At 38.2% G+C, this 16,377-nt stretch overlaps 1 protein-coding gene and 1 long non-coding RNA gene across 4 annotated transcripts in view; one reads left to right on the top strand and one right to left on the bottom strand.

Moving 5' to 3' along the window:
* Nucleotides 1-16,377, bottom strand: part of Mib1 (MIB E3 ubiquitin protein ligase 1) — a 115,024-nt gene that overhangs the window by 33,163 nt on the left and 65,484 nt on the right. For both annotated transcript variants that reach the window (XM_076554721.1, XM_076554720.1), the window contains exons 11-12: nucleotides 15,228-15,425; nucleotides 12,379-12,530 (exon numbers count right to left, since the gene is read on the bottom strand). In XM_076554721.1, the coding sequence (XP_076410836.1) occupies nucleotides 12,379-12,530; nucleotides 15,228-15,425 (350 nt within the window). The remainder of the gene's footprint in view (nucleotides 1-12,378; nucleotides 12,531-15,227; nucleotides 15,426-16,377) is intronic.
* On the top strand, nucleotides 2,781-8,193 carry LOC121824042 (uncharacterized). 2 transcript variants are annotated; one of them, XR_006065783.2, is made up of 3 exons: nucleotides 2,815-3,234; nucleotides 3,620-3,772; nucleotides 4,824-8,193. It is a non-coding gene; the product is annotated as an uncharacterized LOC121824042 (long non-coding RNA). The 2 variants fall into 2 exon arrangements; XR_013045957.1 differs by having other exon boundaries at nucleotides 2,781-3,772.

The following is a 16,377-nucleotide window of genomic DNA, read 5'->3' as shown; positions in this document are numbered from 1 at the left end:
GCCGCTGCACAGCCCACACTCAAAAGGTGCAAAGCCATGTCCCCTGTTTTGAGAGAAGCATCTACACGGGCTAATGGGCACATTCTCCACTGGAGCTGTAGGGATTCACCTTTTGCTTCTATTAAGATCTTTTTCTCTCTCACTCTTCAGATATATATATATATATATATATATATATATATATATATATATATTTCAATGATTTATTTTTATTTTACGCACATCAGTGTTTTGCCTGCATGTATGTCTGTGTGAGGGTGTCAGATCCCCTGGAGCAGGAGTTACAGATAGTTGTGAGCTGACATGTGGGTAATGGGAATTGAACCCAGGTCCTCTGGAAGAGCAGCCAGTGCTCTTAACTGAGGAGCTATCTCTCCAACACTCCTCTTCAGAGATCTTAATAAGAAATTTATCAACCCCTTTAGAAAAGTAAATAAAGCATTATATGACCTTGAAAAGATAAACCATCTTTGGGCCCAGTCTGCAAGGTAAGCTCAGTGAAAATAAAGGACGGGTTCTTGGTCCGTCACCTCCATACCCTGGGACCAGATTCTTTCCACAGAATGGGTCATTTCCACAGAACCTGGAAGGGCAGCCGCAGGCTCTTCTTTGCAGCACTTCTAGCTAGGTACAAGGAAAGCCTGTGGCTATGCAGCAAGCATTGGGGGCCATGCAGTTACATGAAGACACTGTTCCCAGCTCACTGAGTCAGTATCTTTATTAAGCCAACAGATCACTGCTCGCAGTCTCTAAGATTTGGTGACACACTCTTCTTCATTTCTCAACTAGTTCTCTTACAACAGGTTAAGGACATAGATGTTTTATAGATAAGATCTTACGACCAGTTAAGCAGGCATCTGTAAATAGTGCCAAAAAAGCATTGAGTTCCAGAACAACTAAGAGCGATGCCTAGCATAATCCCTGGCACATGGCAGTGCTCAGACATTTGCTGAATGACGAACACATGAGTTCCAAGAAGCAGAGGGACAAGCAGCTGTCTACACTGGTATGTAGTGCTCAAATGGCACTGTGTCAATTTCTAGGGCCTGCCATGCTATTCCTAATGTCTTCCTTCAGCAAGAGAAAGAACTTGTTCCCAAATAAACCCAGCAGGTAAACTATGGAAGCCTTCTATATCACTAACACTTAATTTTAAAAAGACATTAGAATAGCATTATACTGGGTGTTCGATAAATCTCTGCTTAGCTAATTTAAGAATCCCTTAAGAAAAGGTAAAGAGGTTAGTACAGAACTTAGCTTTTTGAGCCATGTCAAACATTACTATACAGTGTGTACTGTGGATTCTTTGCACATGGAAACCAGAGGCCAGGATTCGCTGATTGGAAAGAACGAAGAAGCACAGGAACCAACCCTGAGCACCTAGACAGGGTACTAGGAATACCAGATCTTTGGTGGATGATGAGCCCTGGGAACAGGAATTCTCTAACTCCTTTTAGTATTACAACCCAGAACAGGAACATGTCATAGTGTTCATTGCTACCCAACAGCAAAGTGGAGTAATTTAGGACCCTGAAAATTAAGTTCTTTTAAAATCTGATATGTATCAACTGTTAATGTGAATAAATTAACAGCTAAGAAGAGTAAAGTCCTCTAAAATTTGCCAATATCCACAGCATTCCTTTAAAATCCTTTAAAAGAGCAGCCCCACCCCCAGCAATTTAACACTAAAGACAAATGAATGTCAAGGACAACCTCTTGTCTGAATGCTATGAAAAGTGATGCAGTTCTACTTGACTCTTAGCTCAGTGGATACTTATGAGAACACATGTGAATTAAGAACAACATGTACTTGGTTTCTCCTGCCCATTTTTTTTTTTTTTTAGGCTTTTGGGATTTAAATTTTATCTTCAAGGATTTGCTGGGTTTGATGTTTTAACACTGCTCATCTTTGGTTAAAAACAAGTATCTGTACTGAATTTACTCTGAATGTACTATTAAAATTGAGAACAGAAGTATTTCTTGTCTTTAAGGCACTATATACACAGCAAAGCTATGCCAAATTCATGACCATTTTAGTCTGTGGATGGTTACACCTAAATGCTATTTAGAAAACTGGAGCCACGGTTTATTAAGGAGAAGAAAGAAACAACTTCAGATTTAGGTATAAAACAAGAGTCTCATTCACACTAAAAGGCATCTTTGGACTTGTACATACATTGTTCAAAGCACAGAATTACTCAAAGGCATTCCTGCCCTGTTTTCACTAAGCACTATAACAGTGACCAAACCAGACACTGAACTGAGAGTTCTAAGTACATTTCAAAGGATTCCTTACATGTTACTCTTTTCTTAATGATCTTATCTCAAATTACTATAGAGATTCTACCTACCACTTCTGTTTTCCATTCAGGTACTATGTATGATGTTTTAAAACCATCTACAGAAATAACTAGCCCTAAATATAACTGTTCAAAACCCCTATAGGCCAACAGTTGTGTAATCCATTACTGTACAAAACATTTCTTAACCAACAAAAACAGTCACATTATGAAATACTTTGGCAGCAGAGGGATTTTACATCCTCCAGATCTGCCTGAAGTCTGTCTTGCTACTAGCCAGGGTCAATTTTGTGGGTCTCCTTTTCCCTTTTCCTCTGCAGTGCTTCTAAGTATAGTGACAGCCGCATGAGGTTTTCCCCTAGCCTCAGCACAAGCTCGGGGAGCATCTGGGACATGTAAGTGGAAACATGAGACACTGCTTTATTTGGCAGTTCTTAAAAACAGGCAGGACAAATGGCAAAGCGGTGTTTGGACCACAGGAAGAACAATCAATAGGCAGAAAGCAAGATAGAAGCTTCCTCAGCCCTCAGATCGACAATCAACAGCTGAGAGACTATTTTTTGCTATGGTTGACTAAATATGGTCAGGGAAGAGAGAGGCACAGAGAGCCTGTCTGCCTGGGGTGCATGTTTCAAATGCTTAGCTGCCTATAAAGCTCTGACAGCCTAGGCTGTGGTTACTGAGGAAGAATATAAGTTGGCCTCTGTGGTGACCATGTGAAGTGCTGACCTCGCTTGCAGACTTGACCTCTGGATATGACAAGGTAGCTTCACTCCAGATCTACCATTAACCCTGGAAATTCAAACTCCCGTTCCCCCAAAAGAATCTCAAAGCAAGAAAGATGCAGGCTATTTCCTGAGGCGGCAGAAGAACCCAATGTACTCTGGTGGCCAAGGAAACAGGGTGAATGTTTATAGCTACTTGGGGGAGCCAGGTGTGTTCGGGGGTTTTGTTTGCAGTTTTGTTTTTGTTTTTAATCTATCTTTAACTTCCTCTGCAACTTCTTCCCTCTTATGAATCATTTCATCTAACAACAAAAAAAAAAAAAAAAAAAAACAAAACTAGGTACATTTTCTTTGCCATTGTAGCAACCTTCCCCCATTAGTTAACTTTCTCTACCTATCTATGCAATAATTGATATATTACATTCTAAATTGTATGACCAACGTTGATACAATTCTAGTGTGCGTGTATGTATGTATGTGCATGCCCACATGAATGTGTCTGTGTGTGTATGTGTGTGCTGAGGAAGGGCAGTAGAGAAAAGCAGATTATCTAATTTTTGTTTATTTACTTGTCTTTCAAATTTATCTTAATAGGTGAGGTTCTGTGTCCTACTTCACCCAGCTCATAAAAAGAAGTGCTGAATCAGCAGATAAAGTGAGGGAGCAACCCTGGTATGGCTGCGGCATGACTCTTGAGGTCATTATCTCTCTCCCCCCTGCAAATGATGTAGGACTCTAAGCTCGCAGGTAACCACGCACAAGGGCTGAATTGTAAGGATGCTTTGGACTTTCTGCATGCTTATCTAGTATTAACTGACATATATTCTTATTGTTAAATTAACTTATATCTGGGCACAGGCTAATTTCAAAGCTCAAATTGACAATTTAGTTTTTAAAATGCCATTGTTCAAATAGTATGCCAGATAACTTAAAAAAATATACAGTCCACCACTGACATTACATTACTAAAGATTTAAGCCTTTAATGTTTTAGATAAACAATTGTTTCACTTGTTCTCACTTCTCCGGGAAATTGGCATCGATGCCTCCAGCGTATGATAGCTTTTAAAAGCTACTTCAAGATTTAGTTATCCAGGGACCTAGCAGGTTATAATGTCTCCACAGAAATGTGTACGAAGGTGCATGGTGCAATTCTCAGCTGCACTGCTCACTGCTGCCCATTCCGGCAGCTGCACCAGCATTTTTCACAAGCTGTAGAAATTCTACTAGCTCCAATTCCCCCAGTACTTACTTTTCTATACTTTCCCAAATCTCAAAATTTCTCAAGGTCTCCTTTCGAATTAACTTTTTAAATGTCATAATGATTAAAGACCACTCACTTTTTTTCCGCCCCCTTGGTGCTGAATACTCAAGGTAAAACCCAGAGTCTCATAGACTAAAGTGCTTTTGCTCTTTTATGGAGACTTTGAAAAAACTGTTTTAGTAATTTTCCTTTATATTAAAAGCCAATTTTAAACAGTAATCTCACACAAGTCAAATATTTACATATCTATCTGAATTTGCATTCAATGCAAACAGAAGCACAAAATTCAGGTAAGGAACTAACAGCAAAAGAACAACAAAGAACTTACCAAATGACAGTGAGTTTTTATTTGTTAACTTGAAAATTACCATTTATGAACACTCATTCACTCACGCAATAAAATGACCCAATTTTCAAACCCTGCATCAACTCTAAAGCCAATTCTAGTATAATTTGTTCCTTCCAAAAAGTCTTAAGTAAAAGTATCTCATTAATAAAAATAATTTAAACAAAACTAATTGTCATCTGTTTATAGGATCTAAAAGCAAATTATGAAGAAAAAGGAAAAGGGCCTGTGACCGAGACAACAGCAATCAGCACTAGCATTTCTGAATGCACTTGGGACTCCACTGACTCTTTGCATCTCCTGAACAGAACCAAGTAGGACAAAGTACCCAGTGCTTATGTACACCAAGAACAAAGAACACCGAGTGCACAGTGGGATCAGGTAAATCTGTTGTAAGATTCGGTCTCTGATAAGCTAATCTCTGCAGGTGATCAATCACCATTCCATATCCGTAATCAGAATGGTCCACTAACCAATGGGGGAAATGGGCTGCTTCAAGGTTTCACAGCAAACGGCTGGTAGTGCCTACTCAGAGCACATACTTCTTTATGTACCCATATGAACATACACTGCTATGGAATGTAAAGAAGTATGTATTTTGGGTAGGCAATTGGCCATCAAGAAGGAGCAACTCTCTCCAGAAGGATGACCTTCATACGATGAATTAACAAACTGTCAAGTAAATGGCCATCGACTGATACTAACATCCCTATTCCAAAAGTACCAGCTATTTTTGCAAGTGCAAACTAATATCCCTGACATTATACTCAAAAGTTCCACAGAAGTGGATCTCAATTTATGCTTTAATTCTACATTCTACATAGTTTGCATACTCACATGACATACTCACATGACTAAAATTTGACTACTACAGAAAAAACAGTATTGCCAGCACAAAACAGTGAGACACAGATCAATCATTTTCTGCCTTCACAATTTGATCTTTATTTAAGTGTATTACATTAATCAAATCAGGACCAACAGATCTAATGAGAAAAATAAGGCAACAAAAATCACATTAGAAATGTGATTTTACTCACATTTTTAATAGCTCTTCTTCACATGTGGTAAAATGTATCACCTATTAAAATCAGAGGACTTTCTAAGGCAAATTTTCCAGTTTTATATTTTCATTTCTGACACTATAGAAAACTGATTTTTAAAGGCTATCTTTTAAGTAAAATTATACTGTACAAATGAAATCACTGGCAGCTCTTAACCAATCTCCACTTTAAATGCTGTGACTACTTAGAGCATGAGAGAGGAGGATAAAAATGACAAAATGCTGGACCACAACTAAACGTCAACAGGCTACACTGGTGACAAACTATCAAGTAATCTAACGTCTGCATCATCCTTGCTTATATCAAAGGGTATTATTCTGCTCATAATAAATTACGAACAACTGTATTAGTTATTCCACAGCTCTGGAAGGTTTTAATAATTTTTTTTTATTAAGACAATTTTTTCATTCATTTTACACACCAATCAAAGATCCTCCTCTTCCTTCCTCCCCAGCCTCCCCCTCTCAATCCAACCAATAATTCTTTAAAAATACATTTCAGCAACTAGGAATTTCTAGCACAATCCTTAGAAAATGCTGGCTATTCATTTGTAAAGTAAAATTGAAAACTGATTCTGTTGCTTCCAAGTTTAGCTAACATATCTGGGCATGTTTTCTATCACTCTGAAATGTCACGTCGAGCACTTAGATCAGGTGTTCCTTTTGAAGGGAGTACATGTGAGACTCTGGGCATCTGCTGACACTGCTGTAACCCAAACAGTTCAACTGTCTCCCTGACAGGGATGACAGATGCTGACATTATCAAACGCTGTACTATTTTTTCCCATGGCCTCTCCTTGCCCTGATATGGCCAGTACATGAAACTCCACCATCCAAAAGCACTCTTGAGCAACTGGACCTGCTGAACGGCTGCCATGTACCTACTAAAGATAGAACCAGCCTGGTGCTATCTTCAGCACTTAAGTTCAGGCCACTGAATATCTGTTTCACTATTAGAAAAATGATGGAAAGAATTAAAATTACATTAATTTCACCAGCAGAATAATACTTAACAACGAACAGAAGCAGAATACAATTTACGACTCTTTGCAGAGTGTCTGAGCCTATGTTGTCCTTTTTGCGGGTTAGTTTAAGACAATAAATGTGGTATTTCACTCAGCATTTTTATTTTACAAACTATCATTTATCAGACTTTTATCTTATGAATATGTTTCAGAAGATATCCTTCTCAGACAGGAAATCTACAGCAGAACCATATTATAAGTACTTAAGTGCTGCTTTTAAAAGTATCATGTGATATATTTTAATACTCAAAATTCATGGATTATAGCTAACTACCACATGTCAATGTATCACTAATCCTATAATAAGAACTAAACAATCTATATTCAAAGTAGCACAGAATTTAGTTAAGGAAATAAATCTTTAAGGAGGTTAAATTATGACCCAAGGTTATTATGCCAACATAAGCAAAAACAAAGAATGACATTGAAGACATGTGTGATCTATTTATAAACTAAAGGGCAGAGGTATTTTCTTAAGGCCACTCATATCCTGCCATTTGCACCAACAACTTGCTTAGTCCTCAGCAATCACACTAAAATAGCAGTGCAGAAATATGTAGCTAAAAGGACTCTTTCTCAACTTCCAGTTTAATTACTTAGAAACCTGGCTTGCAGGCTGGATGTGGTGGCACACAACTTCAGGAGGCAAAGCAGGTAGATATCCATCTGAGGCCAACCTGGTCTACATAATGAGTAGCCAGGGCTACACAGAGAGACTCTTTGTTGAAAGGAGGGAGGGAGGGAGGGAGGGAGGGAGGGAGGGAGGGAGGGAGGGAGGGAGGGAGGGAGGAAAATGAGAGGGAGAGGGAGGGAGAGAGGGAGAGAGAGAGAGAGAGAGAGAGAGAGAGAGAGAGAGAGAGAGAGAGAGAGAGAGAGAGAGAGAGAGAACCTGCTGAGAGATAGCTTGGAAACATTACTCTGAAATACATTATGATGTCTGTTCTTCTGTAACGTCATTAGTTATGTGCATTTAGGGGTTAAGTGAAGATGCACACCAATGTGTTAACAGAAAACTTCTAAGGTGCAAGAGGAGCAAATAGCAGGACATGCACCTACAAGTGGGGATTTCACTTTTAGCAACAGGCACAACAGTTCAGGAACTTCTAACACTTGTCCTGCTGTATTTCTACAAAAGAGCACTTAACCAGTTTGGATCCTACACTAGCAGCGGCAATGCTTTGCTAAAGCTGGTAAAATGGAACCAAATCGCCTCTTCAATGGATTTGGTCCCCTTCAACCAGCTGTAGCTATGCATTGATTACCACAGGACAGCCAGCATTTCATCTGTGAATATGAATTACATGGCAACTAATTTCTGCTTATTAATTTATTCTGACTGTAATTAAAAGAAAATAACTAGCAACTGTCAATTTTATTTGGAAGAACTATAGTGATTAAAGATGTTTATTAAAAGCTTTATGAAAAAATGTGTGATAAAAAGGATTTCAAATAAAGTTATTCATTTGTGGTCTTTGGCATTAACTTCATTTTAATAAATTTTAAAAACTATTATAAAAACATTGCAAATTTTAAAAATCACACTATTAAACGTCTCATTTTTCTGAAAACAAGAAAATGCCTACTTATTACCTGATAAACTTCCTGAAAAGGAAAGAAAATCTGAGAAATTCATCAAAACTCACCTAAAAACATGATCAGAATATATTAGTGTTTCACATGGATATGCATATTTTAAGAGTTATTTCTATAATCCTTAAAAGCATGTGTATTTGTATGTGTCTGTGAGGGGTCATGTGCACAAGAGTGAGATGCCCACAGAGGACAGAGGCATCAGATCACCCTGGAGTTACAGACAGGTGTACCTGCCATGGGTACCAGAAACTGAACTCACGCCTCTGAAAGCAGTATATGCTCATAACTGTTGAGCCATCTCTCCAACACATGGTATGCTTGTTTTAAATAAAAAAAAAAAAACTGTAATAATATTTAGCACTCCAGAAATGGAATCACTATCTTCAACAGGGCTACCCTTCAATTTTGCCACTATTTAACAAGTGTTAGCATAATGCTGCAGGATGCTGTCTCAGGGACAGACTTTAAATAAACGTCTAATTCTTCTGATCCTGAGCCTGAAGCAAAGGTTTCTAACATTCAAAACAAAGAAAATGCTAAAACATTACTACTTATTATTTATGAAGACTTTCAACTCTCCAGACATGTTGTGTTCCTCACCTGGCAACTGGCAATCCTCACTAATAAACATGCCACTGCTCTCCTGTCTCTGTCAGTCACAAGAACTTTCTTCACAAGTCTCTCAGTGGAGAGAAACTGCAGGAGACAGAGACCAATATCCGCCCCGTTTTCTCAGTAACTACAGTAGAACTGGAGATGACTTAATGTTCCTTAATAAACAGGCACTTGATGAAGGTACTGCAGGCAGGTATCTAAGTATCATGTGGATGCATGCTCATCTAAATAAATCTGGTTTTCATTTTTATCAACACAAATAAATTTTTTAATCTTGATTTACAACTGAAATTTTATCCAATGGAGATAAAACAACAAGACTAACTAAACTCTGGGGGGAACATCTCTATAAACATCAACCATCTGGCTGGAAATGTAGCTCCAGGGTGCCTAGCACAAAGTCCTGGGTTCAATCTACAGTACTACCAACATATAAGCAAAAACAAACACACCAAATATCAGAAAACATGACCAGTATTATTCTGAGTTAAAGTTCTTAAACCTACAGATCAGCTTTGAAATTTACAATCTGTATTGATCGGCACCTTCAAGTCCAGATCTCAAAGTATATCTTTCATAAACATAAGGCACCTAGGCACATTTTGAAGACCAAGATAATAAAAGTTTTCCTTCAGAAAATCACATCCAATAATTACCAGTTCTTACCATTTTGCTGATGCACTGCTGAAAAATTACTGTTATTAACTAAAAGCCAACCTGGGGAGTAGAACCTACTCAGTTTCTACATACATACATACAAGTGCATATGCAAATTTTGGAAACTTCCCACAATTTCAATCATAAAAAGTAGAAATAATTACAAGCAAATACTTGTCACAATAGTAGCTTATACAATGATGTTTAAAAAAAAAAAAAACACTAATGGGGGGGGAAAGTACAAATATTCTAAAAAGAAAAAAATCTTCAAAAACATCCAAGAATTATATTAACTAAAGAACTACTCACTAGTTGCAATTTAAGTGTAACAGAAGTCCAGTAAGCAATCAATTATACTAAGTAATTGCAGTCAATGCAAAATAGAAACAGGCTAAAACAACGTGGACAGCAACCACGCTAACAAGAAATACTAGAAAACGGTCAGTCTGTTAGTATTCGATATTTTATCTAAAAAGAAGGAAAAATTTTTAGCATTTGGAAGTAATGTGCCATATCTGTTTTTCTAAGGTAAGAATAATTGCCCAAAGTCTAGAAAGAAGAGTTAACTTTAATATCTGACATGAAAAAATCTCGAAATACCCAACCTGCTACTACAATTGTCACATATGTTTAAATGACCACTTACTGTCTTCAAATAAAATCTGTGTATGGCAACCAACAGTCACAACCGCCCAAAAATAAAGAAAAAGGAATAAAAGATTCAGCTAGCATTAACCAAAGACACTTTGTTATAAAATTAAATATTTATCTGATGCATGCAGGTGTGTGTGCGCCACGGTAGACATGTAGAGGTCTAAGGATGACTTCCAGAGGTGAGTTCTCTCCTTCCATAACTGGGACCTGGGGACTGCACCCATGTCATCGGGCAACAAGCACCTTTACCCACAGAGCCATCTCTCCAGCCCTTTCCTTTCTTTGTGAATATCATCTAATACAAATTAGCTGGTTGAAGAAGTCACTTTACGAGAATCCTCAAGAATTACACAATAATTCAAGAAAGAGAAGAAAAACATTCCCCCTCCTCAATATGCTTAGCTTATTAACTATACTATGATCATATCTAATGAAAACAAAACAATTCAAAATACTTAAGAGACCTGTTTTCTAAAACCTTCAAACTTCTAGTCCATCTTAAACTACATGATCTAACATTACAGCCTAAATTTCCTCAAAAATCTTTTTGACCATTTAATATGAAGTACTTGCGCCATCAGAATACCTACAGTTTTCCTATAGAATTCATCCTGTAATTATTCATATACTGTCTTTTAAAATCTTGTAGTTCCTTTTCTATGAAGGATATCTGAGTGTGTGTACTATTCGGACATGTGAAAGACATATGTATGACTATGAACATCCACAGTCTTAAGAGAAATGGACATAGCAGGTAGCACTAAGGGGCCGGCCACACATGTAAGTAACACGAGTGAATGAACAGAACTCTGGGGGAGAGAAGGAGACAGCTGCAAAGGGAAAAGAAGGGGGAGGTGACTAAGGTGACAAAGAATTTCTCATAAAGAAAATGTTTGAGAGCCTGGAGGAAGAGAGCAGACAGCCTACTTTAGGAAGGAAAACAGTGTGATAATGTAGCTGAAGAGCAAGGCAGGCAGAAAGGTTTCATTAGTGGAAGATAGAGGCATAGGAATATACACTGGCCTATAATCCTAGTACTCAGAAGACTGAGGCAGGAAGGTGACAGTTCCAGGCCTACTTGAGCTACACAATGAAACCGCCACCTTGAAAAAGAAAGGGCTTGAATGCCAAGCCAAGGCATATAATTCTCACATACACCATCTATGAAATGAGGTTATTAACAGCCAACTCAAAGACTGTTCAAAGGGCCAGGGCCACAGCTTGATGGTACAGTGTTCATCTCAAAGCTGCATGGTCTAGTACAATCACCAGCAGTGCAAGAACAACAACAACAACAACAACAACAACGGTCCTTCAATTCCCTCCCCTAACAGCAGCCACAATAAAAAAAACCCTTTTGTTTTCTATGACTACCATCATGTGGTCATCCTAAGAAGCTTTAACAAACACATTAAGGAATTCCAAAGAATAAGACTTCACAGATAAAATTATTGAATGTCAAAGTGAGTATTTTTCTTAGTCAGGATATATAGAGTTTCATTCAACTATAAAGAAACTTAGGTTAAAATTGTTCCAAAAAGTGAGTTGATGAAAACTTCATCATTCAGTAAAGCTAAGTGTTGGCATTTGAGGGTTTTACTGATCCTTGATGAATATTATGACTCTCCAAAGGCAGCCTCTCTCATATTTTAACCAGCAAACCCTTTTATCGGGTAGAACACCCACTAATAAAACATGATTAGGGTTCCTCGATGTCACATATCTACATAACCCAGCATTAATAATGATCATAAATATCATGTGAATGGATAATGTGAGATTAGAAGATACCTTGATAATGATGTTGAAGAAGCAAAACATCTTAAATGCATTTAATTAAAATCTTTAGATATTAGTCAGTACTCCTGATATTTTATATCTACATTCAATAGACATCTAATCATTTCATAATACTTATTCATCAGGTGTAATTCTTGAGGATTCTCGTAAAGTGACTCCTTCAACCAGCTAATTTGTATTAGATGATATTCATGTTACCTGATGAATAAGGGCATATTTTCTACAGAGCTTTATCATTTGAGATGCTGACATTAGCTGAAACTGTCCTCATCACATCAGGAACAACAGGAAAACAGTCTTAGACAGCACCTAAAGCGGTAAAAGAGGCCATTTTTACCTGGGATTTCCTCTCAGTGCAGCATGATGCAGGGCATTGAACCCATTGTTGTTAGTGATGGTCACATCTGCTCCAGCTTCCAAAAGAACTGCCAGGATGTCATCCCGCTTCTTACTTATGGCATCATGGAGAGGGGTGTCACCTTCAGAATCCTTTTATTTTTTATTTTTTAAGTTTAAAGAGATTTCCATTAGTTCTCCTTCCACTGATCACCACATCAACAGCGAAGAAGACTTTCGCTGAACTTCTAAATAAAGAAGCAGGCTCGCTAACAAGCAAACAACTGTCAGTCAGCAATCATGCTTAGAGTTCTTGTTGGTTTGCTGTTGAGATGGAGGTGGGCATGGAGGTGGTTGTTTTCTGAGACAGATTCCCACAATGCAGCCTGAGCTGACCTTAAACTTGCTCTATATAGTTGCAAATGGCGTTGAATTCTAATCCTCCTGCCTCTACTTTCCGAATGTTGGGATTACAGGCGTGTGCTAACACACCCAATTTCATGCCTTATTAAATATAAAATGCAGGCAAAAAATGGCAGGGCTGGAGATGTGACTCATTTGGGAGAGCACTGGTCTCCCATGCACAAAGCCCTAGGCTCTATTCTCCAGCATCACATGAAATGGCCATGACAATACACACCTGTAATCCTGGCACTTGGGAGGTGAAGGCACAGAGGGCAGAAGTTCAAGGTCATTATTGTCTACAATATGAGTTCAAAGCCAGCCTGGGCTACAAGACACCCAGTCTCAAATAGTAAAGCAACGTACAGCAGCAGTCTCAGGCCCCACAACAAAGAGTTTAAAGCTAGTGGTTTTCAGCCTTGACTACACAAGTATCGACAATTCTTCAGTTTCCTATATATTACTATAATATGCAAAATTGGTGAGAATCAACAACAAAGTATTTTCAAAGGGCAGGAAAGTGGCTACATAGTTGAAAGCAGAAACAATGTAATCAAAAGCTGTAACGTCTAAATCTGCTTTAAAAACAGTATCTCTGTCTAAGGGGTGTGGTGGGTGTGGGTGGTGCGAGCGGAAGTGCCGGTGTGCACACGCGGAAGTGCACACCCACGCACACATCCACAGCGTCCAGAGGAGGACATCAGGCATCTTCCTCCACTCTCCCACTTAATTCCTTTAAGGCAGGGTCTCTGACTAAATCACACGTTTACTGTGTCAGCGAGGCTGACCAGCCAGTGAGCTTTAAGACCCACCGGTGTCCATCAACCCAATGTTGGGGTGTGGGCATGTGAAGCTATGCCCAGCTTTTTGTGTGGGTGCTAAACATCTGCACTCACATCCTCTTGCTTGCAGAAGTGCCCTCACTCACTGAGCCATCTCTTCAGTCCCTCAATCCACCTTTTCTGAAGGTATTTATCATTAATCAATTTACTTAGCAAAAAAATTCTAATTCAATATCAACTGCCTGCATAAATGAATTACTTAGAGCTTATACAATGTATAGTTTTACAAAGTCTATATGTAGCCTACCCTCTAGCATACAGCACAATTGTCAGATACAGCTTTCCACCTGTTGTTATAAACTAAAACTTACTGGAACCTATACAGGCATGCCCATTCACTTATGTATTAGCTATGATTACTTCATTTTATAATGGCAGAGCTGTATGGTCTTGAAACAAAACACGTGAAAAGCCACAGTAGCATCTGTCCCTTTACAGAAAATGTTTTCCAATCACAGGCACCCACCCACATAAGGTATTCCTAACCCAAATTCAATCCAACCACCTACCTTCTATGTGGTAGCACTAAAAATGTGTGGCATCTCACTTGAGGAAAACTCTTAACGTGCTTGGAACACCCTTCCACGGGTCCCTGGTCTGTCCTGCTTTCTGGTCCCCACAACAGCTATTCTAAAGTACAAGTCTCAATTATGCTTTGTGTACCTCAATCCCAATTCACATTCCCTACATATAACTTTGCCTCCCATTTCAGACAGAAAGGTGAGTAGTTCTAATTCCATTTTTTTTTTCAACAGATTACCCTCAGTTTGTCCTCCGTCCTTCAATTTTGCTTCCTACTTATAAAGCCACATCCTAGACCTTGCCACTTCAGAAAAATTACTTCCTAATAACAACTGCTGAACAGCGCCTCATACTCTCCTCTAAAGCCCCTGCTCCAACTGCTCCACTCTTCAGCCACATCTTAGTATCTAGGGATTCTGTGCTGAGATCATTCATACCACAAGCTAATTAAGTTCAGAATGATTCCTCCCACTGTGTTCTAATTATTACTGAGTTTTCAACTTAAGGAAAGTAATTCTGCATATTCAAATAGTGTTTCAAGGACCACTTTTATTTAAGAATAATAAGTATTTCAAATCTACTTTGTTAAAGCTGATCAAGATAAAGAAAGGCTAGGAAGGAAGCTAAGCACTGATATGTTAGGATTGTGTGATATTTACTTTGCTATGAAGTGAAGTATTCACTCTAAATTTTAACCTTATCTGTATACAAAAGACATTAATAACCAAATGAGCACATCATGAACATAGACTGTGTTTCTCTTACATATGTGGTTTAAGTTAATCTGGTCGCTAAATGAGCTTTAAAAAAAATCATTTCTTAGGTAAAATTTTTGCCTCAAAAATTAGGATCCTTTCCTTTCTACTGTAAATCAACAAAATATATTTTCCAAAACAGATCTAAGCCAAGAATCCAGAATAAATTAAACTACAATGAAAATATTTAAATAGTTATGAAGTAAGTTCTTTTATATCAGCCTGTATCTTGGCTATTCTTCACAATAACAAATTTACCACAGAACTTACTACAATCCCTTTAACAGCATTCTACAAGGCCTGCTCAGTATATTCCTTTCCAGTCTTACCTGGAGACTGGGGTGACAGCCGAAGTCCAGCAGAGTCTTCACAACCTGAAGATGACCTTTATTGACAGCAATATGCAGAGGTGTCTGCCTACGCTTATTACGAGCATTCAAGTCAGCGCTGCCTCGGTGCAGGACTTCGATAACAGCACCCTCATCTCCAAAAGCTGCATGGTGAACGGCTCGATCTCCATCTTTATCCTGAATATCAGCAAGAAAGTTCAATCAGCAAAGAGTCAAGAAAGAAAAGCTGAAGCTATAAAACACTATGAACCAGATTAACTTCAGAAAAACTGTGGAAAAATATTAAAATAGTGAAACCAATAAAATAGCTTGAAATTGACATAACAATAAAAAACGATAAAACAAACCAGTTATATTACACCATATTTAAACTAGACCTAAGTCAGTACTAGGAGTACCTTATTCACATCGTAGTGCTAGGGGATCGAACCTAGGGTCTCACACAGGTGAGACACGTGCTCTACAGCTATGCACACCTGGCTCCTAACAACTTTTCAGACAAGATCTCACCATGGAGCCTCAGCTAGCCTTGAACCCTCTTGCCTCAGTCTCCCAAGTTGAGTCTCCCAGCTCAATACTTCTAAGTTACGTGAAAACTACACTAGCATCAGCTGAGTGCTAACAAAAAGTATGCTAAACAATGTGGTCTTCTTAATTAAGTAGAAATTTGACATTACATCAGTCACAGCTACATCTCAGTGCTGAACTTACCCACTTCTGTATATGTGAGAACAGAAAAGTCTTACCGAATAGTGCACCAAAATATAAAAAAACAGAAAGAAAGAAAGAAAGAAAGAAAGAAAGAAAGAAAGAAAGAAAGAAAGAAAGAAAGAAAGAAAGAAAGAAAGAAAGAAAGAAAGAGAACTGAACCAGTAAATTCCACACTTCCAAAATTCTAGAACTCTTTCATAGGACTTAAACTGTGCTTGCCATAGGGTATGTAATAGTCATATTTCTAAAGAGATGAAATTAACTTTTTTTATATAAAGGTAAGAAACTCCTTTATAAAGGGAAAAATGTTTTGCTGTACCATAAAGGTCACATATATTCTATATCACATGTGTTCACATATAATTAGCGTCATTCCCTTTGCAGAGGTAGATATGCATAGAGAAGGTACTATAATGCT

Source organism: Peromyscus maniculatus, chromosome 19 (assembly GCF_049852395.1).
Source record: "Peromyscus maniculatus bairdii isolate BWxNUB_F1_BW_parent chromosome 19, HU_Pman_BW_mat_3.1, whole genome shotgun sequence".
Classification (NCBI taxonomy): domain Eukaryota; kingdom Metazoa; phylum Chordata; class Mammalia; order Rodentia; family Cricetidae; genus Peromyscus; species Peromyscus maniculatus.
The sequence above is the reverse complement of the archived record's forward strand: the minus strand, read 5'-3'. Positions and strand labels throughout refer to the sequence as shown.